The sequence below is a fragment of the Equus quagga genome, chromosome 1 (genome assembly GCF_021613505.1).
Source record: "Equus quagga isolate Etosha38 chromosome 1, UCLA_HA_Equagga_1.0, whole genome shotgun sequence".
NCBI classification, from domain to species: Eukaryota; Metazoa; Chordata; class Mammalia; order Perissodactyla; family Equidae; genus Equus; species Equus quagga.
Window position 1 is genome coordinate 140,450,494 of NC_060267.1, and position 21,187 is coordinate 140,471,680.

Below are 21,187 nucleotides of genomic sequence, written 5' to 3' on the forward strand. Positions count from 1 at the left end.
TGAAACTTCAGTCAATAACCTAATCCCTTCAAAGGTTCCCAGTGTCCGTAACTATCAAATAGTGAGAGATTTTCTTTTTTGTGGGAGGGGTCTTTTTAATCCTCAGTCTCAAATGTTTTTCACATGAAGGAAACACCTGAAGTGTTGTAGAAAGAATACGGGATTCTTTGGCGGCAGGAAACTGGGTCCAGACCACAGATGTGCCCTCTAACCGCTGAGTAACCCTGAGCAGTGAATTTGAAGCTCCCCGTGGTCTCCTCTGTGAGGATGGGATAAGGCAGCTTGTCAAAGCACATGGAAGACACTGAGTGAAACTCTGCCTTGTCTTTCCAGAGATTTACGAATGTTAATAGGTGACCTTTACATTTAAAGGACCTCATCTGTGAGACGGGAAGGCTACACATTTCCATCCAGCTTTGCCTGCGGAAGCCACCTAAGAAAACCTTCCTTAGGTGGGGTCAAAACAACTAAGATGAGTTTTTAAAGGACAGTAAGAAATGAGCCGAATGTGGGACTAGGAGACTGAAAAGCTTACCGTTTTCTAAATCAAATCATATTTAAGTTAACAACATTAGAATATATACTCCAGCCCTGGACATGATATCTCTCTGATTAAAGCACTATTAGGCATCATGGTAAAATTTACAGAGAAACAGACAATAAGAACTAAAGAAAGGAGTCAGCAGATGTGACAACCCTAAGGCATTTCCCTAATTATGCTTCTAATTTGACAATGAGCTCCCTGGCACCCAGTTCAAAGGGAGCAATTCCATTAATGAGACGGTTCTTGTTCCCAGGAAGGAAGAAGCTGGGCAATCCTCTTGGGAAACAGAGCTTTCCCAGCTGTCATTGAACTTAGTCCCTGGAGCTGTAGGCAGAGATGCTAAGGGACCTGATGGACACATGGGCAACCCCTTGAACTGCAAAGGCAGCCCCACCGTGCGCAGGCTCCCTCCTGATTCGATGACTTTCTATAAAAGCATAACAAATGGAATTAAAAAGCAACTCCGTAAAAAGTGATCTCCAGGGCTTCCTAGGGTAGAGTCTTCTGGGAATGACATTATAAAGAGAAAGGACTCTTTTATAAAGTAATCTGGTAATCTATTCTAAATAGTGGAAAAAATATTCCTATCTTTCACCTAACAATCAGTTCTGGGACTTTATCCTGAGGAAATAGATTAAAATTAAACATGCACATGTACTTACTAAAGTCTTTTATTTCTAATGGCAAAATCATAGAAATCGCCTAAATGACCAATAATTGGGCAGTTTTTGCAAATTACGTAAGAAATATGTGATTATTGTCTTATTAAAAATTCAAACGTTACAGACAAAGCTAAAACCCGCTCCCCACCTCCGCCGACCACCTGCAGTGTCCCCACTTCCAGGCCCTTCTCCTGGAGGAACCACAGTTTTGGATTTGTTGTACTTCTTTCCACATCTTTTTTCTCCTCATTTACATACATAAGTATGTACATGTAGAAATAGCTATTTTGTTTTACAAAGAGATTTTATAATCAAATGGTGTCATAGTCTGCGTATTGTTTTACAGCTTGCTGTTTTGCTCATACTGTATTTTGGAGGTTCTTAGATTAGTATATTTAGATTTCCCTCATTCTTAACTGCTGCATAATATTCCATTCATGAATACTCCATAGTTTATTTAACTATTCCAGTATCAGGTGGTTTCTAGTTTTCCGCAAGTACATTGCTGTGGTGCAAACGTGGCATACATCCTGGTCACGCTGCTGGCTTCACAGGGGTGTGGGGTTTTTATGTTTAAACCATACACTCTTTTAATTTGGTTTTCTCTGATTACAAGTGATGTCAAGAATGCTTCATATTTCGGATTTTGGACATTCATATTTCTTCTGTGAACTGCTCAATCATTCTATGTTGCAAATATTTTCTCCCAGTGTGTCCCTTGTCCTTTAATGTTATTTATGGCACCAATTGTCAGAGTAGTGGTTTAGTGGTTAAGATTCGATGCTCTCACCATGGTCTCGGTTTGTTTACCAGTCAGGGAACCACACCACCCATCTGTGGTTGTCACCCTGTGGCAGCTGCATGTTGCTGTCCTGCTGAAAGCTATGCCACCGGTATTTCAAGTCCCAGCAGAGTCACCCATGGTGGGCAGGTTTCAGCAGAACTTCCAGACTTAGACGGACTAGGAAGAAGGACCTGGCCACCCACTTCTGAAAAAATTGGCCATGAAAACCCCATGAATAGCAGTGGAGCATTGTCTGATAAAGTGCCGGAGGGGGAGAGGATGGTGCAGAAACTCTGGGCCGGGTCCCGCTCTGCTGTACACAGGGTGGCTAGGGAAGGGAAGTGACTTGACTACACCAACAACAAATTGCCAGAGAGATTTTTTTTTTTTTTTTTGCTTTTACAATTTGTGTTTACTCCACACATATAAAGATACTCTCTTTGTTTTTACTGTGGGGACTGCTTTGAGGTGCCAGTCTAAGTTTATTCTTTTACTAATGGGAGAGTCAGCTCTCCCGGCCCAGCCTACAAAGCAGTTCATCATTTTCTCACTTATTTGAAATAGAGCCTAATATCTGTGGTTCTATCCATCTATGAATCTTCTCTCCCTGCGCTAACACCACACTGTTGTCAATTACTGTTCATAACGGGAGAGTATTGAAATAAAGGATGGAAATCTCACTTGGTTGACTATTATACAGCCATTAAGATTAATGAATGTTGAAAAAGATTAGAGAATATGAAAACTCTATGGTAAGATAAGTAAAACTGTATAAAATAATAAAGTAAAAGCTGAGTATAAAATTTTATATACACTATACTTTTAATCAGGTGAAAATATGCATAATGTTAAAGAACAAAAGTTCAACCAAGTAAATTTGAAGATCTAATTGGCTTTTTTAAGCAGTTCATGAACTGGGCTGCGTCTCATCTGGCAAATAGAGAGATACTCCAAGGAGTTGTACAGAATGGAAGGTTTTTATAGCAGAAAGAGGGTGGGGCAAGGAAGTTAATGGCAAAAGAAAAGAAAGGATTGTTTCTGGCCTGGGCCTCTTTTCTGGGGAGGGCACTGCATGGGTTCTATGCAGATTATCTTAGTGCTGCTAATCAGGAAATTTCAGATGGACTGTTTAGAGGTCACCTTCCTGGGAGAGGGTGAAACTGCAATTAAGTCTTGGTTTGCTGTCATGGGGGCAAATGACTCCATTTTGGACCTGTTATTTCTTCTTTAACAATACATATGAATGAGGACTAAAATGAATTTGAAGAAATGCAAGCAGTTAACTAAGGGTGGTAGAAATGCAGTCCATTATTTTTCTTTTTATATTTCTTTTAAAATTATTGTGATGTTGCCTTAATAATAATAAAATCTCTCCAAGGTTTTGTGCTAATTTTTGCCATGTCACTGGGTTGCTGCTGATCTATTCTTCACGCCTGTTTTCTATTTGTGGTTCCAGATAAAACCTACGTGGTAGACTTGAGTGATGAGCGAGCCATGTCGCTCACCATCGAGCCGAAGCCCATCAGACTAAGCCGAAAGTTTGTCCCCGCCTGCTACGTGTGTCTGGAGACTTGGTTCTGCAACACCACCCTCACCCTGACATCTGGCTCCAAACACAAGATCTCGTTCCTGTGTAATGATCTGACACGGCTGCGGATGAACGCCGAGAAAACCATAAGTACGCCCCCTTAGTGCACCCTTCCCAGACCTTGGGCAGCTCTCCCTTCCCTGCTCTGTCTCCTTAGTGGGGTCCCCTGGGTAGTTTGCAAGTAGTATGATCAGCAACGTCCCCCGCAGTGCAGGTTGAGCAAGGCTGAGCAAGAAGCAGACGCACCCCCTTTAGGATCAGCGGTCTCAGCTGGAACGTGCATCCTTCAGAATTGCATTCTCCGTGTCTGTGCTTATATCTCCATGCCCAGCCTTCCAGTCTCTCTTATGAAATCCTCTCCTCCTCTTCATAGCCTTCCCAGCTTCGCCTGTCAACATGCCCCCTACTTCCACACTCACTGCCCGCTTCTCTTCTTTCGCATGAGACTGAGTCTTGAGGTCAAGAACTTTGGCTCATTCCTTTTGCTATCCTTTTAGCCCCCAGCAGTTCTGGGCATGTGCTAGTCACGTCATAAATGTTTGATGACGGGAGGGCAGCCAAACCAATAGTCACCTCCCAGCTGGGCTACCATGGTCTCTGACCTGGACGCTCTCAGAGTCTCTACAGATGCAGCAGCTGAGGCCACGAGAGGCAAAGCGGCCTACTGGAGGCCACCCCACTGGGAAGTGGCAGAGCGGGAACATGAGCTGAGATGTCCCCAACTACACTCCAGCCTCTAACCACTGCACAGAACGGCCTCCCCACAGATGGGACCACTGGGAGGAAAAAAATCTGTGCCCTGCCCACATGGCATGTAGCATCTAAGGTACAGATACACACAGGAGAGACCTTGAACAAACAGGAAAGGAAAATTTCAACACTAAAAACTCCTCAGAAGTTGGTCTGCCAGTTTAGTAGTCAGTAAGAATGTGAGAAGAGCAGGAGGGGAAGCCAGAAAAGGAGCCAGCAGCAGAGGACAGAGTGGGAGAGGAGAGACCAAAAGGAAAAGCAAGAAAGCCTCGGGCTGACTGGAGAGCTGGGGGATGTGCTTCCAGTCTCCTCCCGGCCTGGGTACCATGAGCCCCTCTTTTCCAGGCTGCACGGACCACCGGTACTGCCACAAGAAGTCTTACCCACTCCAGGTGCCCAGCAGCATCCTCCAGCTGCCTGTGCAGCTGCACAACTTCTCCTGGAAGCTGCTGGTGCCCAAGGACAGTCTCAGCCTGGCACTGGTGCCGGTCCAGAAGCTGCAGCAGCACACATACGAGAGGGCCTGTAACACCAGCTTCAGCTACCTCGTGGCCAGTGCCGTCCCCGGCCAGGACCTTTACTTTGGCTCCTTCTGCTCCGGAGGCTCCATCGAGCAGATCCAGGTGAAGCAGAACATCTCGGTGACTCTCCGCACCTTTGCCCCCAGCTACCAACAGGATATCTCCAGGCAGGGCCTGACCGTGTCCTTTAGACCATACTTCACAGGTAAGGGGACTTTCACTCCCTCCCTATCTCCATGCCCCTCAGCCTTGCTTGTTTGGAAATTCATCTTATTTTGATTTTGTGATCATCTTAATTAAGTTGTAATGTGAAGAGAAGGGGTAGCTGAGTGGGACAGTCCTCACACAAGAAATTTGCAAGATGGTGAGTCCTGATCCCGACTTTACCATTTACCTAGTGTGGAAAATTCCAGGAGTTAGAAATAAAACTCTCTGACAGTGGGAGGTGCTGGCTGGTAGGCAGCAGAACAAATAATCAGTTCCGAGTCTTTTTTGGAAGCAGGCAGGGCATAAAGGAGGACTAACGAAATATTCCTGAGTCCTGGATTTTTAAGGTGGTGACATAAAAATCCTTGTGCAGACAGTTTTATGATTCTACTTTGACAACTCAGAATGCAGTGTGGAGAGCAGGGAGGGAGGAGTCCTGGGAGAGAGATGGACTGAGAGTGCTAGGGTCCTGGTCTCCTGCCTGGCGGAGCAGACCCCTCTCGGCAGCTAGTGTATGATCGTCAGTGTTCTGAGGCAGCAAGTGAGGTCTCAGTAGGTCACAACCGTGAACTCGACATGGCTGATGTTAAAAGTCCCAGTCGCCATTACAAGTTGCTCCAGGTTAGAGGCCATTTTAAAATAGACCAAGCCTTTCTTTGAGGTTTACTTAGCACTTTTGTTCTCAGAGGCATGAGTGGGAGGGAGGGAGAAGAATCTTCGGCCATAAAATGATGGTCAGTCCAGGCTGCCTGATATCTCCAGGGTCACCAGAGGAACTCCTTCTGGGGCGTTTTCGAAAATAAGACACACTCGCCTCAGCGTGGAATGGTGGGTGTTTATCTTACCCGAAGGTGAATTAGGGATTAGCTGACGTATCTGACGCTCTTTCAGCTTTGCGATTCTACAGTTCTTCCCAGAACTTGAAATGTTTTTAATCTCTGAAACCGACATCGGTGCATACCGGTCCCACCGTGGAGAGAGCCGGTAGATGAATGTTAGCTATGTTGAGGGCATTTCTGAAAGGAAGCTGAGTTTGACAAACTAGCTTGTTTTTTGTTTGTTTGTTTATTTTGTTTTTTTCAAAAGGCCTGAGCACCTAATCTGACTGAGACTCTAATCCTGTGCTGACCCATACCGTAGCCACTGGCCACATGTGGTAATTTAAATTAACAGGAAACAAAGTTACAAACTCAGTTCCGCAGTCACACCAAGCACAGTTCGAGTGTTCGGCAGGCACTCGTGGCACAGGCTGCTCCATCGGACAGCATGGATGAGGAACATTTCCCTAAGTGCAGAAAGTGCCGTCGGACAGCACTGGTCCAGACGGTTTAATACCGTCCCCTCCACCACTGCTTTCTCTCCCTTTTGGTTCAGTGAAACAACATCTGTCTGGATTCTCTTCCCTTTCCTTTCCTGCAGAGGAAGCTGTTTTCACGGTGACCCCAGACGTGAAAAGCAAGGTCTATCTGAGGACCCCTAACTGGGACCGGGGCCTGCCATCCCTCGCCTCGGTGTCCTGGAACATCAGCGTGCCCAGAGACCAGGTGGCCTGCCTGACCTTCTTAAAGGAGCGGACCGGCCTGGTCTGCCAGACAGGGCGTGCGTTCATGATCATCCAGGAGCAGCGGATGCGGGCTGAGGAGATCTTCAGCCTGGAGGAGGTGCTTCCCAAGCCAAGATTCCACCATCACAGTTTCTGGGTCAACATCTCCAATTGCAGTCCTGTGAGCGGCAAGCAGCTGGACATGCTCTTCTGGGTGTTGCTTTCCCCGAGGACAACAGGTGAGGGTCTTCAAGGTCTTTCAGGGATGGTGGGGGATAGTGAATTGGCAACTGAGAAGTGAGGAGCAAGTCTGGGAGGCAAGCCATAAAACATAGATTTGAGTCCTGGCTGTCCATGTAGCAGTCAGCTGTTGCATCAATAATGCTGCATAAGAAATCACTCCAGAACTCAGTGGCTTAAAAACAGCCATTTATTATTGCTCACATGTTGGCTGGGCAATTCTGGTCTGAGCTGGACTTATCAGGGTTCATTCACTCATGCACCTGTGGGCTGCTGCAGGTTGGCTAGAGGACTTTGCTGGTCTTGGCTGGGCACTCTTACACTTCTGGGCCCAGCCAAGATCCACTGGGATAACTGGGCTGCCTCGGCTCTCCTCCACATGGTCCCTTATCCTCCAGCCTGGGCCTGTTCTCATGGCAAAGGCAGAGAGGTCCAAGAGGGGCTGGAGGTAGCATGCAAGGTCTCTTGATGCTTAGGTTAGGAACTCAGACACTATCCTTTCTACCGCATTCTTCTGGCCAGCCCAGATTGAAGGGGTGGACAGCAGGCTCCACCTCTTGATGGGAGGAGCTGCAGAGTCACATAGTAAAGGACATGGTCAAGGAGGGGGTAGAATTGAGGCATTTTTGTAGTCGGTCTACCACCATTTACTCTCTCTCTGACATAGAAGTCTCTTCACTCCTCTGATCTTCCTCACCTATAGAGAGTGGATGATAATAACAACCTCATAAAAGTATCGGTGGGAATTCAGCATTGGTGATTAAAATGTGGGGACCTGGAAAGTTGACACAGGTGCATGGTGCTGACATTTTTCAGTTAGTCCAGTGAAACACTGGAATCCATGAAATGCCCTCGGTGGCAGGCCTCAGAGCCCAGATGGGAGTTTGCCTCTCTGCTCAAAGTTGCAGGATCCATGGAAAAGTTTCAGACAAGGAAACGTGAGTGTGGCCGGGCAGTCTGTGGGGGGGCCTTGTTTGCCCTTTATTCCAAGGTGGTCCCAGAGCATCACAGAGTGTCAGAACCAGGAGGGACCATGGCGGTTGTTTCTCTCTGCCCCTTCCCTTGCTGGCGGTCAGAGAGATCGAGTGTCCACCCACGGCCACACAACTAGTGAGCAGCGAGAGAACTGATGGGAACCGACAGCCACAGAGCAAAGCTCTCCCACGCTCTCAAGTCAGCTCCTGGCTTTTCTTCCTCTCTTACATTTATTTTCTGTCATTTATTTCTATTCCTATTTTCTCCTAATCTCCCCTTTTGTTTTCTTGTTGAACAAGCAAGAAATTCTAAGTCCTTGTTGGAGGCAGGGCTCCTTCTCTGATTTATTTTCTTTTTCTTTTTTTTTTCCTTTGTACCGCTGCAGGAAAGAACAGCACAGATGAAACAATCCTCTGCTTAACTCCTCCCCCTCTGACTTCTGACTCCCTGTTTCTCCCACACCTCTCTGCTCTCCTCTCGTCCACAACAGGTGGTGGCCATTGGGGGAACACATGCGGGATAGGCCAGGAGTAGCCTTGGAGTAGATCTGGTAGGTCCCCGGTTTGTTTCAGTTAGCTATCACCGCATGACAAACCACCCCAAGATTTAGTGGCTTAGATGATAACCATTTTTCACAATTCCAGGGTCGGGAATTTGGACAAGTCCCAACAGGGTGGCTCCTCTCTGCTCTAAGGTATCTGGGGCCGTAGCCATACACCTTGAACAGCGATAGGGTGGCTAGGATGGTTTACATGGAGACAGATGTCAGGGCCCTTGGTGCTCACTTTTGGCCAGGTTCCTTGGTTTGTTTTCCTCATAGAGTCTCCAAATGGCTGGCCTGGGCTTCCTCACAGCCTAGTAGTCTCAATACAGTCAGACTTCTTATATGGTGGCTGACTTCTCTTCAGAGAGAAAGTGCAAGAAGCTGCCAGGCCTCTAAAAAGTTAGGCCCAGTACGAGCACAGCCCAGATTCTAGAGAAAGGAAACAGGCTCCTCGTAGTGTAAGGCAGGGAAGGAATGGCTGGCGGCCATCTTTGGAGACTCGACTCGAGTTCATCATCGGCCTAACCCCACTTGTCTCCTCCTCTCTCTCCCTTGTGTCTCTGCTCACAGACGTGACTGTCATCATCATCGCAGTGGTGGGAGGTGGCGCCTTACTGATGTTTGCCCTCGGACTCATTATTTGCCTTGTGAAAAAAAAGTAGGTGGAATTTCTCAAACTATCTTCAGCTGATCTGACGCATCCTTAGCTCACACTGACCAGGGCTACTGTTAATTATTGACTGTTTTCTTGCTTCCCATTTTCTCCCTGAAGATCAATGTTAAATAATATTGCCAGATGTGAGTTATGCTTGGAGCGGAAAAAAGAATCTCATACCTAGCAGGAAAAAACCCAGAAAACAAAATACATATGTGGTAACATTTTAGCCTGTGGTTTTTATGAGCTGCCTCCATACAAGTCCCCTGGGAATCATTTGCCGTCGGCTCATTGATCATCGCAGGGGTGATCCTGACAGCAAAATGCTCCCGTCAGCCCCGCCAGACCGGGCCTCTGAACCCGCTCCCTCTGTCACCTTGAGGAAAGCAAATGAATCCTGCCCTGGCTTGTTCTCCTCCAGTTTCTTAAACAAACTGTCTGTTTTATGCTTGTTTATGGGACTCCAGACAAGCACCAAAAAGCCAGCCCTGTGGGCGAGAGGAAGGAAGACCCAGTTAACTGACTCACACTCGCCTTCCTTCCCCTGGGGATGACGGCTTCTGTCTTACAAGAGAAAGTGTTGACCTCTTTAGACAGAGTACACACTGCCACCAGATTTTATCAATTCTGCTCGTAGTTCTGATTAAAGCCTTGATGGAGGGGGGGCAAATCTATTTTCTTTAGCGTGATTTGACCTTCCAAAAAGCAAAAAAAAATTTTTTAATTAACTGGGTCCCTGAGCAAACAACTGAAATTCCTAAACAACGATGAGACTGTCTCGAAGTGTCTCCACTGATCAGGAAGGACCTGCCCACGGCAGATCCAGGAGAGGCCTCTTGTCCTTGAGATGGGATTGTACATCTATTGCATGGGGGGAAAGGACTTCTCTAACAAAACATCATTTCATTGTTTCTCTCGGAAACTTTCTCGTCTGGGGTACACAGTGTGTCCCACCCAGATCAGAAAGCATGGCATTAACACTAGGCCCAGCTTCCTCATCAGGAGGGAACTGAGTGATTGGAGGGTCTAGTACTTGCCTCCGTCTCTAAGCTGCCCCAGTTCTGGCCTGAGAATCACCAGCCCCAGACTTGCTGTAGCAGAGGCCACTGGCTGGCAGGTTGCATAAGGCTAATCCATCCCCAAGTTGGTATGGGAGGGTGGACGGGTTGTGCAGAGGGAATGAGGGAAGACAGTGCCACTGAACTTGTTCATCAAACATGTATTTCCGAGAATCTCCTGGGCACTAGGAACCATGCAAGGTGCTGGGGATACAGCAGTGAGCAAGACACAGTCTCTTCTCCCACTGCCCAGGGGGACAGAGGGACTAAAGAGGCAGGCAGATAAAGAGGCAGTTTCAGGACAGCATGAGAAGAGCTTTGTGGGGACAAGCAAGGCACAGTGGGAGCACGAAGGAGGGGCATCTGTCACAGGGCTTCAGGCAGGAGCCTTTGGAATCCGTCATCCTGGCTAGAGACTCAGTGTTACGAGCTGAATGTACTAGATTTATTTTTGTCTCAGAAAAGTGCAGGAGCCTGTCCAGAATTACTGAACCGCCAGCCTGTGCATTATATGGTCCATTATGTTAATTGAGCTAATGTCCTCCGTTTGAATCACTGGTCAGCTGAAAAGTCAGCGACCCTGCTCTTGGCTCGTGGAGATGGAGACTGAAGCCTTGTTTTCCGTGACAGAGAGTGCTCATGCCTATCTGCATCCAAGTACCGAAGAACATTACAAACCAAACGTTAATGGTGTTGAGGAACTCTGGCACCCTGGCCTGAATTGTCTTCTTTCCACCTCTTTCCCATGTTGAAGGTTACTGCCAAAGGGACCAGATCCCTCTGCTTATGCTGAGTTCTACCGTCCCCAACTCCAGCTAAAAACTAGGAAACAGCCTTCCATTCTGAGTCCCGGACATTATCATTTAGAATCTAGATGGTCAGAGCTTTTCCCCGTGCGAAAGAAGGATGAAGCCTTAGCTATAGGAAATGCTGAGAGAGTCGTAGAAGGTGGGCCTGGGCATGCTGTGCCTGGTGAGGTTGGGCTGAGACACCACCCCTTCCTAGTAGGAGAGAGGGCTTGTCAGTTGTCTCCACCATCAGATACTGTGCATCTATCCAGGCAAATTCAAGCACAGATAGTGTTAACAGTTCCCTCTCTAAACCACTCTCTAGTCCCTGTTTCCACCTTGAGAACTGGAGACAGGAGCTGGTCCCTCCTAAATGTTCACTGAGGACAGTAGTTTCAGTTTCAAACGTGAAGTAATTTGAAGGCCTTGGGGGAGACACGGTCAGAACCCTGACGGATCTAAGTTCCAGAAGGAATATACACATGGTGCATAAGTAAGATCTTTTATTCCTGACTTCTGTCTTGTGTTCTTTCTCTCAGGAAGAAAAAGGAGATAAACAAGGGCCCGGCTGTAGGTATCTACAATGGCAACGTCAATACCCAGATGCCGATGCAGTCAAAAAAGTTTCAGAAGAGACGAAAGGACAATGACTCCCATGTGTATGCGGTCATCGATGACACTATGGTATATGGGCATCTGCTGCAGGATTCCAACGGGTCCTTCGTCCAGCCAGAGGTGGACACCTACCGGCCCTTTCAGGGCCCCACGGGGGACTGCCCTCCCTCCCCACCCCCCATAGGCTTCAGGGCCCCAACTGCAAAGTTGACCACAGATGAACCACCCCCTGACATCCCTCCTGAGTCTGAGAGTGAACCGTACACCTTCTCCCACCCCAACAAAGAGAATGTAAGCAATGGGAACACAGACATTCCCTTGCTGGATGTCCACAAGCCAGCGGAGCCAGGGGAATAACTTGGGCCCATCCCAAAGACTTTGCATGAAGCAGGGCACTGAGACACCCTTTAGGGTCTTCAACCAGAAATCCTAAAGAAGGAGAATTATATGGAAGGACTAGCAGGAGGTTTTCCTGGATACCACCAACTTCTGATTTCCAAGTGGAATCACTTCAATGACGAGACGTTGAAAATGATGAATTCTGATCTGGATACAATCATCACAATTCATGTCCTTCTAAACTCAGGTTGGGCTGTGACTGTGACCCAGCCCGTAATGAGAGGGGAGAGGTGTAGTCACCCAGTACAGGGTTGCAATGAGCCCTGGATTCAGATTTGGATTTAGAACTCTTCAGGTCAACAATTCCAATCCCTAGGAGGCCACCAAGGTCCCTGCTCTCACTGGCGTCCCCTGGATGAAAATGGCAATGTACCTTTTTATTATTATTATTATTTATTTGTGGTCCTGTGTATTTAAGAAGTCAAATGTATAAGCGTACAGCTTGTTCACCTGACCTGGTGACAACTCGTGCCAATGGTTTGGATGGCTGGGTTTTGACTTCTACTGGTGACCACTAGATACCCATGTGCTTGTCTGCTGGGAAGTGGGAATGATTTACGATCTGTCCACCCAGAAAAGAGCATGTGTGTTTGAGCAGCGTTGATGCATTGATGCTTATCTGCTTTGATAAGAGACTTCTTGGTTCTCTCTCTCTGCGTGTGGTTATCCCACTGCAGAAATTCATTAAGTCCCATTGTCCTTTAGTCCTGGAAATAAGAGAAATTTCCTTCCATTGTCATGTGTGGCTCTCCCAGCTGCAGCATCTAAACAGAAACTCAGAGAGTATTTTCATCCTCTGAAAATGTTTAAAAATACACCAGAGAGTGGCCACCTGGATTTGTTTCCTATTACTGCTGTAACAAGTTACTGCAAGCATGGTGGCTTAAAACAACACAAATTTCTTATCTTCTGGTTCTGGAGACCAGAAGTGCAAATTGGGTTTCACTGAGCTAAGATCAAGGTATCGGCAGAGCCACGTTCCTTCCGGACGCTCCAGGGGAGAATCGGTTTCCTCGCCTTTTTCAGCTTTTAGAGGCTGCTCACATTCCTTGCCTCCGATGGCTGGTCACGCTCCGATGGCTGGTCACACTGTGGCACTGTGACACTGAGCCTCCTGCTTCCCTCTTTCACTTATAAAGCCCCCCTGGATAATCCAGGGTAATCCCCACCTCAAGATCCTCAGTTCACTCACACTGAGAAGTCCCTTTTGCCGCGTAAGGTAACATATCCTTATGTTCTGAGAATTAGGATGTGAACTTCTTTGGGGGACCATTATTCTGCCTACCACACCTTCTTGTCACTGCAGGAGAGACTACAAAATGATCCGGCCCACAGGTGTGTTTTGTTTATTAGCTTGCAGAATCTTTTTGAGAATTAGTTACTAACACTTAAATTACACATTTTTTACATAAAAATCCAGATCTGAAGATCTGGCCATGCTGGGGTTCACATTCTCGCCTAGCCACAACTAGCTAGAGTTGAGAAGCAGCTCCACCTTTAGATGGGGCATCCACTTCATCAGTTCACCACAGTCCCCAGCACTCCCTGTCGCCTCCCTGTGTCTATTGCTATTGATCAATGCCCTTGCAGGGTTGCTTTTCTCATAATGAAATGGAAAGTTTGGGACCCATATCTCAGATCAAATGAGAACAGAGGCCTCAAGGCTGCTGTGTGTTTCAGGAAAGTTTTTTCTTATACCCCGCCCACATCCCTCATTTATCCTAATTACCAGCCCAGCTCCTGTGGGCGTTTGCCTCTGTGGCCCCTGTTCTCTCTGGGAGGAGGATCGTGTTGTGGCCTGTCAGCCCAGTCCAAAGTTCAGTATTTCTGTGGCAAATCCTCCTTTAAAAAATAAACGCACTTCGTTGTGTTCAGTGAATTCACCTTGGAAACGCACCGCCTAGACTTGTTCCCGTGCTGCTTTGCCTCCGTGAAAAGGAGCTTTGCAATTTCCTAAATGGTGTGTGCTCAAGGCTTCTTGAACTCTTTCCAGAAGGAAGTTTGTTGTTGGTTTTTTGTTTGTTTTTAAATTATGTCCTCGGTGTTGCCTATGGCACCTTTCCCTCTGAAAGGCTGGCAAACCCCCCAGGAAGGGCCACGTGAGGGCTGTGGCTTCCTTCCCTCCGGTGAAATTGTCTCATTCTGTAAAACCACGGGTGGAGCCCTGGCCCTCCCCTCTCTACCTTCCCGACCTCCTGGCCTCTTCTGAGGCTCACTCAGTGGGTGCTCTGCATTCCGCCTGCAGCGTGGCTGGCTATCTTTGGGCTGGCTGTCATCATACTTGTCACCTTTTCTTACAAGGGCCCCGGTGGCCATTTTCTTTTAACCAAGAGCTCAAAACTCCAGGCCAAATTGCTATCTTCCTGAGACTTAGGTGGATTTAATATTTTCTGAAAATATGCCTCCTTGAAGGGGCCAGCCCAATGTACCCCTGGCCCTTTGCTTTAAGTCCCAGCCCCACTTATGTACAATATTTCAGGGTCACTGGAAACCAGTGAGACACGTTTGTTAAGCCTATTTTGTGTCAGCACAGTGTCCCTCCACACTGGGTCAGCCGATGCCCCGGCCGCTGTCACGCCCGTCTGCTGGACCCGTGAGGAAGCCGGGTTTATACAGGCCTGATCTCTGATGCTGGGGTCACTTTGCATCCCGAAGCAGGAGGGGAAAGTCTCAAGGAAGAGTCAAGGGGGAAACGCATAAGTCCATGGGACGCAACCTTGGTCAAGCTTGGAGGACTGGTTTGTGTGGATCTGCAAAGCTTAACTGGAAGTAATTTATTTGTTGTAGATACTTTTTAGGTAGCATTTTATTAATTTCCTACACTTTTTTAAATAAACAAATGTACTCCAAAAATGGGCATCAGGTTGCTTAAATGTTTCGGCCGCTTGTCCCCTGGTTCAGCTGAGGCCCCAATTTCCCAGTTGTTTATTGTGACAGGCTCAACAGGGCCTCAGTAGATGCCGTCTCCTCCACGTGCTTATGGTTCAGGAAGCTGCCAATGAGCAACTCAGAGGCCGGAGCTGGTTCTGTTCTGTTCTAGTTGAGGGAGCATGAGCCCCCTCTTCACCACTCCCAATACCTGACCCCCACAGAGGCCTGGGGCCGCCCTCATCACTGACTACAGTGAGCTCTAAGCCCAACACGGGCACTAGGCACCAGAACAGAAGCCAAGGGAGGGTGGTGGGTGATGGAAGCTTGAGATGGGCCCCCAGCACCCACCATGCACTTGGAGAGGAGACCCAAGTGCCTCGAGGAGACCAGACGTTGCTACGTAACAAACCAGCCCACACCTTACTGACTGAAGGACAGTGGTTTACTTTGCTCACCAATCTGATTTGAGCAGGGCTTAGTAGGGGCAGCTTATCCCTGCCTCTTGTGGACTCTCTGGGGCGGCTCAACTAGAATCCACTTTCGACGGTGGTATCACACAGCCGGCAGGTTAGTGCTGGCTGCCAGCTGGGTCTATGACTCCTCGTCCCTCAGGCCACTCCACAGGGCCTCATGGGCTTCCTCACAACATGGTGGTGGGTCCCAAGAGCGAGCGTTCCCAGAGTCAGGAAGTCGGAGCCACCAGTCTCTTGAGGCCTGGGCCTGGAAGCTGGCTTGGCATCACTTCCATTCTAGCCTATGGGCGCATCAGTCACAGAGCCTGCCCAGATTTAAGGAAAGGAAGCCAAGACCCCACGTCTCAGTGGCAGAGGGGTCAAAGAATTTGCAGCCATCTTTAATATGCTAGAGTGGGGCTGGGGAGATCAGAGCCAAGTGTCCGTGCCCTTGGGCAGCGCTGACCAACACTGTTCCCCTCGATCACCATGTCCACATCTGGGCCACATCCCACCTCTCTCACGGCCCCTTCTGGATCCTGTTTTGGGGCTTCAAGATTCAGTCTTCAGCATTCTGGCCTTTCTCCTTGCACACTGCCCCATGGGTTTCCAACCATGTCATCAATTCTAGGACAATGCCCCAAATCCCAGCTGATGTCTTCCTGGGTGCCGGGCCCCCCATTTCCAGCAGTCTGGTGGATTTACCTGCTCATATCTCCCATGTACCCCAAACCTGATTGCTCCAGAGGTGAATTCATCGTCTCCTCAGCCCCCTGCCCTAAATCTTCTCCTCCTTTACTATGAGTTTATTTCTTAACTCTGCCCCTAACTAGCTGTGTGGCCTCAAGTTGGGTTCTTTTTCTCAAGTGCCTACTCAAGATTAAATCTTCTAAGGCCACTTCCATCTCTAAAACACTTCGATTCCTTCGGTCACCCAGGCCCAGGTTACTGGACCCAACTTTGGTTCATCCCTATCACTCACTCTGATTGTTCTAGATTCTTCTCCCAACCGGCCTCCCTTTTTCCATTACTCCTTTTTATCGTGTGACTCCCTTGCTCTGAAATCCCTGCCTCCAGATTTGTCCCTAAGAACGAAATCCTTGCTCTGCTGCTGGAGGTATGACCTCCAGTTTACCGTCTGACCCCATCTACCTCTCCAGACCCCTCTCCCTCCATTCAACCCATGACCTCACAGCTGCATCCCAGCAAGGCTCAAAATCCTCAGGGTGCCACACGGTCCCTCCTGCCCACATCTTGGCTCATGCCACTGTTCCTGGACAACCCCCAGCCAAAAGCTGTCCTCCCTCCCTACTAATGAAATTCCTACCAGTGTTTCAGAGTCTCCCACAGAGCCCGCTTCCTCCAGGAAGCCCTCCACTCCACTGAGCTCTCGGTCTCAAAGCCAATAGTCCTCATGATTCACAACACTCTATGCTCTGGTTCACTAGTTTCATTACTTAGAAGTTTGTGCTTGCGTATCTTTTGCCTAACAAGATCGTACTTTTCTCAGAGGTAGGAGCCCATGTTTTGTACTTGGTTCATCTGCCTCCCATTGCCCAACACAGCGGGGGCCCTAGAAATCACGTCTGTTACATTTTAATTGTCAGAATAGAGACACACTGTACTTCGGCAGTGACTTCAGGCAGGTGTCAGACTTGAGGTTGCCAGATGGAGGGAAGGAATTAGATGCCAGGCAAAAACTCTGTGCTAGGAGTTTTGCAAACCTTATCTCAAGTCAGCCTCTGAGGATCCCAGGAACAACATTTCATCTCCAGTTCACTGGTGAGAAAAAGAGTCCCTACTAGTAAGATGGAATCACTTGTCTGAGGCCCCAAACCTGCAAGATGCCAGGTGGCGACCACACGGCCTTTCCACGGTGCTCTGCTGCTTAGCTCAGCCCGGGAGCACCCTGTTCTCCTGGGGTCCAGGATCAGGGGAGGGACTGCCAGGGATGGCCCAGGGCTCCCATGGGATCCTTGTCTGCCCCGTCTTCTTTCCTTCCTCCAAGAGGCCACAAACTTTAGGGGAAACAAGCCTCAGGGACACTGAGCCAGTACACAGGGCGTTCCTGCTCCCACCTGTATCCACCTACAGTCCCTCTCTGGACTTTGATTAGCAGCTCCTCCCCCAGGTCAGGATGCCCAGGGATCTGGTGTTCCAGCCACAGAGCAAAGCACCTACAGCCCTCCAGGCCGCTGCCCAGCCCTTTCCCCCACCCTCACCCCTGCCCTCAGCCCGCACCGGAGGGACTCCTGCTCCTGTTTACACCTGCGTGGGTTCCAGGATCGCTGTCAAAAAGAGCCACAAGGCACCCTCAGCAACGCTGCACCTGGGCAAGCAAACAATGCCCCACCCCAGGGCTCACTGTTCTATGTCGGGGTTCACAGGGCTGCTTTTGGCTTTAAGGGTGCTCCTGAGGAATCAAGAAGGTGTGGAACTCAGTCTCAGCCCAGCTGATTCTCTCCTTGCCTTGGGCCCCTGAAGACCCTCCGGCCCACCCCACAAGTTCCAGGCTGAGCCAGCGCGGCCTCTTCCCCAGCCTTTGATGAAGGCAATTACAGGGACATCTGAGACCAGTCAACAAACAGGACAAGAACAAGGTTTGCTGTGTGGCCTACAGGACTCAGACAGACGGAAGACCCAAAACAGATGTTAGGGAAGAGCGCCCACGCCAGCCTGCCCTGGGCCCGGGCCCCAAAGCCCCACAGCCCCACAGCAACAGCAAACACTCTGGTCTTTGCTCAGCCCTTGCGCCCACTACTGCTTTCAACACTTTGACCCCTCAGCGCTCCTTCTCAAAGCCCTGGGGGCAGCGGCAGGGCTGAGCCACCTCTGCAGTCCCGGAGGCCCCCACTCGAGTGCACGGACGCTAATGCTCCACTGTGGCCAGTTTGAAATTCTCGATAATTTTTGAACAAGGGGCCTTGCACCAGACCCGCAAATTCTGCAGCCAGCCCTGCATGGAGGTGATGAGCCCTCTTCTCAGAGGACAAAGCAGGCTTTGAGGGGTTAAGTAAAACTTGCAGGAGCCCACAGCTAAGAGGTAAAACCCAGATTTGAGTCCTCAAGTGTTTTAAACTCCATCCAGCTCTTTCTTCAGGGTTCTGGCCCCTGCTTGCTCACCCAGACTTTCCTCTCCTGTGTACCTGATTTTCTAAACTCTTTCAAAGGGTCCTTCCATACCACACATTGATTAACTGGTTAAAACACATAATTACTAGACTGATAATCTGAAAACAGAACATTTAGAAATAGGTCACAGGATAGACTATAGAACTGTTCTTTACAATAGCCACTGGCCACATGTGGCTATGTAAATTTTAATATTAAATTAATTTTAGTTTAACATAATTTGGTGCTAATTAATGCATCAAAACGTACTAAGGTTTCCCTCTTCAGATTAAGTGTGCATGATCGTATATGGAAGAGATGCTAAGGTCCCAGGTGGGAGGACCACAGAAAGGGATACAGAGGCGACACTTGACTTGGATGTGCACCTGGGGGGCTCTGCGTGAATATATTGCACGCTTCAGCACCTTATTCGTTTTGAGCTGAATTTCAATAAACTACAATTTTCACCCCTTCCTCCAAAAAAATTTAGTTCCTTAGTTGCACTAGCCACATGTTCAAGTGCTCAGTAGCCACATGTGGCTAAGTGGCTACAGTATTGGACAGCAGTGACATAGGACATTTTCATCATCACAGAAACTTCCAATGGACAGCACTAATACACTGAATGTGTGTGTGTGTGTGTGCATCCACAAAATACCACCTTCCATGTGTTGAATGCTTACTATGTGCCAAGAACTCTTCCAAAATGTTTGTATGGACCATTCCACTGAATCCTCATATTTACCTTTCAGTCCTTATTTGACACAGCATTGAACATCCCCTCTCACTCTCTCCTCCATTAAATATTTCCTTCTCTTGGCCATCACACCCTCAGACTTGGTTTTCCTCCTCCCCTCTGGCTTCTCCTTCTCCGCCTATTTTGCTGGTTCTGCCTTGTCTCGCAATCTCTAAACATCGGAAGGCCCCATGCCTCAGTCTTCAGATCCTTCTCGTCTACATTCACTCGGTGACCTCCTTCAGTCTCGTGACGTTAAATGCCATCTAAGTCCTAATGGCTCTCAAGCTGGACCTCTCCCCTGAATTCGACTTATGTATCCATCTCTACTCAACACCTCCACCTGGCGTCTAACAGGCATCTCAAACTCAAAACATCCCCAACTGTCTTCCTGCTGTTCCCCCTCCGAATCTGCTCCTCCCATTGAGGGTAAGGGTGGAGGAAACAGGTTTGCTCCAACTCAGTTGATGGCAGCTCCACCCTTCCACTTGCTCAGGCCAAGACCTTTGGAGTCCTCCTCAACTCTTTCTCTCACACTCATATTCAGTCCACCAGTAGGTCTTAATGGCTCTTCCTTGTATCCAGAATCCCCTATCTTCCTACTTCCACTGTTTCGCTGGGTCCAAGCCACCATCATCTCACACTCAGCTGATGCAGTCACCTCGTAATCAGTCTCTGTGCTTCCGCCTTTGCCCGCTGCAGCCTCATCTCAAAACAGCAGCCACAGTGATTCTGTTAATATATAAGGCAGAGCTTGCAACTCGCCTCCTCAGCACCATCCCGTCACCCCATTTCATTGAGAGGAGAAGCCAAAGTCCTCCCTATGGCCCGTGAGGCCCTGCTAGACCTGGGCCCATCACCTCTCTAACATCAGCTCCTACCACTTTCTCCCTCAGTCGTTCTGCTCCACCCTTTCCAACCCCTTGGTAATTCTTGAACCTTCTGACCCCACTGCCTTTGTACTTGCTGCTCTCTCTACCTAGAATGCTCTTCCATCAGAAACCCGCCCTGGCTCTCTCTCCTACTTCCTTTATATCTTTACACAAATGTCACCTCAGCACCTCAGTGAAATCCCATGTGGCTTCCCTGGCCACATTCTCTAAAGTGTTAAGCCTTCTGCAACCTCTACACTTCATATCCACCTCTCTTGCTTTATTTTTACTTCTTAGTATTGATCATCATCTAACAAACTATATATTTTATTTATTTATCTTGCTTATTGTTGGCCTTCCAACTAGATTATAAGCTTCATGAGGCAGGGACTGTTGATGTGTTTTACTCATCCCCACCCCAATACCTGGAACAGTACCTGGCACATGAGTACAGTCAAGTTCATGTAACAAAAACAAATAGTGGCTTAAACAAGATAGAAGCCTATTTCCTCACATACATGATGTTTGGGAGAAGGACCTGTCTTTCTTCTTCACCATCCTGGCTGTGGCTTCTACCAGCAAGTGTACCTCATGGTCTCATCGTGGCTGCCCAAACTCTAGCAATCACATACATATTCCAGTTAGGAAGAAGAGAGATGGAGTAAAAGGACACCTACCTCTCAGCTGAGGCAGTCCCCATTAAAGAACTTTCTTGGGACCTCCACTCAACAACTTTTGATTACACCTCACCTCTATCTTCAAGAATGACTGGAAAATTAACGGGCACATTGGTGACTCTGACAATGTAAAAGTCTATTACAGGGGAGGAATGAGAGAGTAGACACTGGTTGGGCAACTTAGCATCTATGCCTCAGTCTTGGTCTCTTATGTATTTGTTGTAAATCCTTCAAAGACACACAGCCTTTGTTTCCAGCATAATGTGACATTTGGTTAGAGGGCTAGATTCTCTTCATTCAGACATTTATGCATCCAGCTCATTTCTTTTCTTGTTTCTTGTCTTATCAATGTAAGAGCCTCTAAAGAGATTTTCTCCCCATTCCATCACTTTTCTTAGCTGATTAGAGACCACTCTAAAAGTCACTGGTGGTTTAAATAGTTTTATCCTATCTTTATGTACTGGAGAAATGTCTCCATTGAGAAAATTGAGTATCATTTGGCATTTGAAATGTTTTTCAACAATGAAAATGAACATGTTTTTGGCAGGCATCAAATGAGCGCCATCTTGTAATACAAATGTGCCCATTATAACAC

The 21,187-nt window shown here is 48.1% G+C and overlaps 1 protein-coding gene across 5 annotated transcripts in view; it reads left to right on the forward strand.

Moving 5' to 3' along the window:
* CDCP1 (CUB domain containing protein 1) overlaps positions 1 to 13,752 on the forward strand; it is a 55,242-nt gene extending 41,490 nt beyond the window's left edge. For 2 of the 5 annotated variants that reach the window (XM_046669762.1, XM_046669772.1), the window contains exons 5-9: positions 3,447 to 3,668; positions 4,674 to 5,054; positions 6,476 to 6,838; positions 8,929 to 9,016; positions 11,399 to 13,752. In XM_046669762.1, the coding sequence (XP_046525718.1) occupies positions 3,447 to 3,668; positions 4,674 to 5,054; positions 6,476 to 6,838; positions 8,929 to 9,016; positions 11,399 to 11,831 (1,487 nt within the window). In that variant the 3' untranslated portion in view covers positions 11,832 to 13,752. Of the gene's footprint in view, positions 1 to 3,446; positions 3,669 to 4,673; positions 5,055 to 6,475; positions 6,839 to 8,199; positions 8,365 to 8,928; positions 9,021 to 11,398 lie in introns of those variants that run through there. The other 3 variants (XR_006889783.1, XM_046669782.1, XM_046669792.1) reach the window with 3 other exon arrangements.
* The last annotated feature ends 7,435 nt before the right edge of the window (positions 13,753 to 21,187 follow it).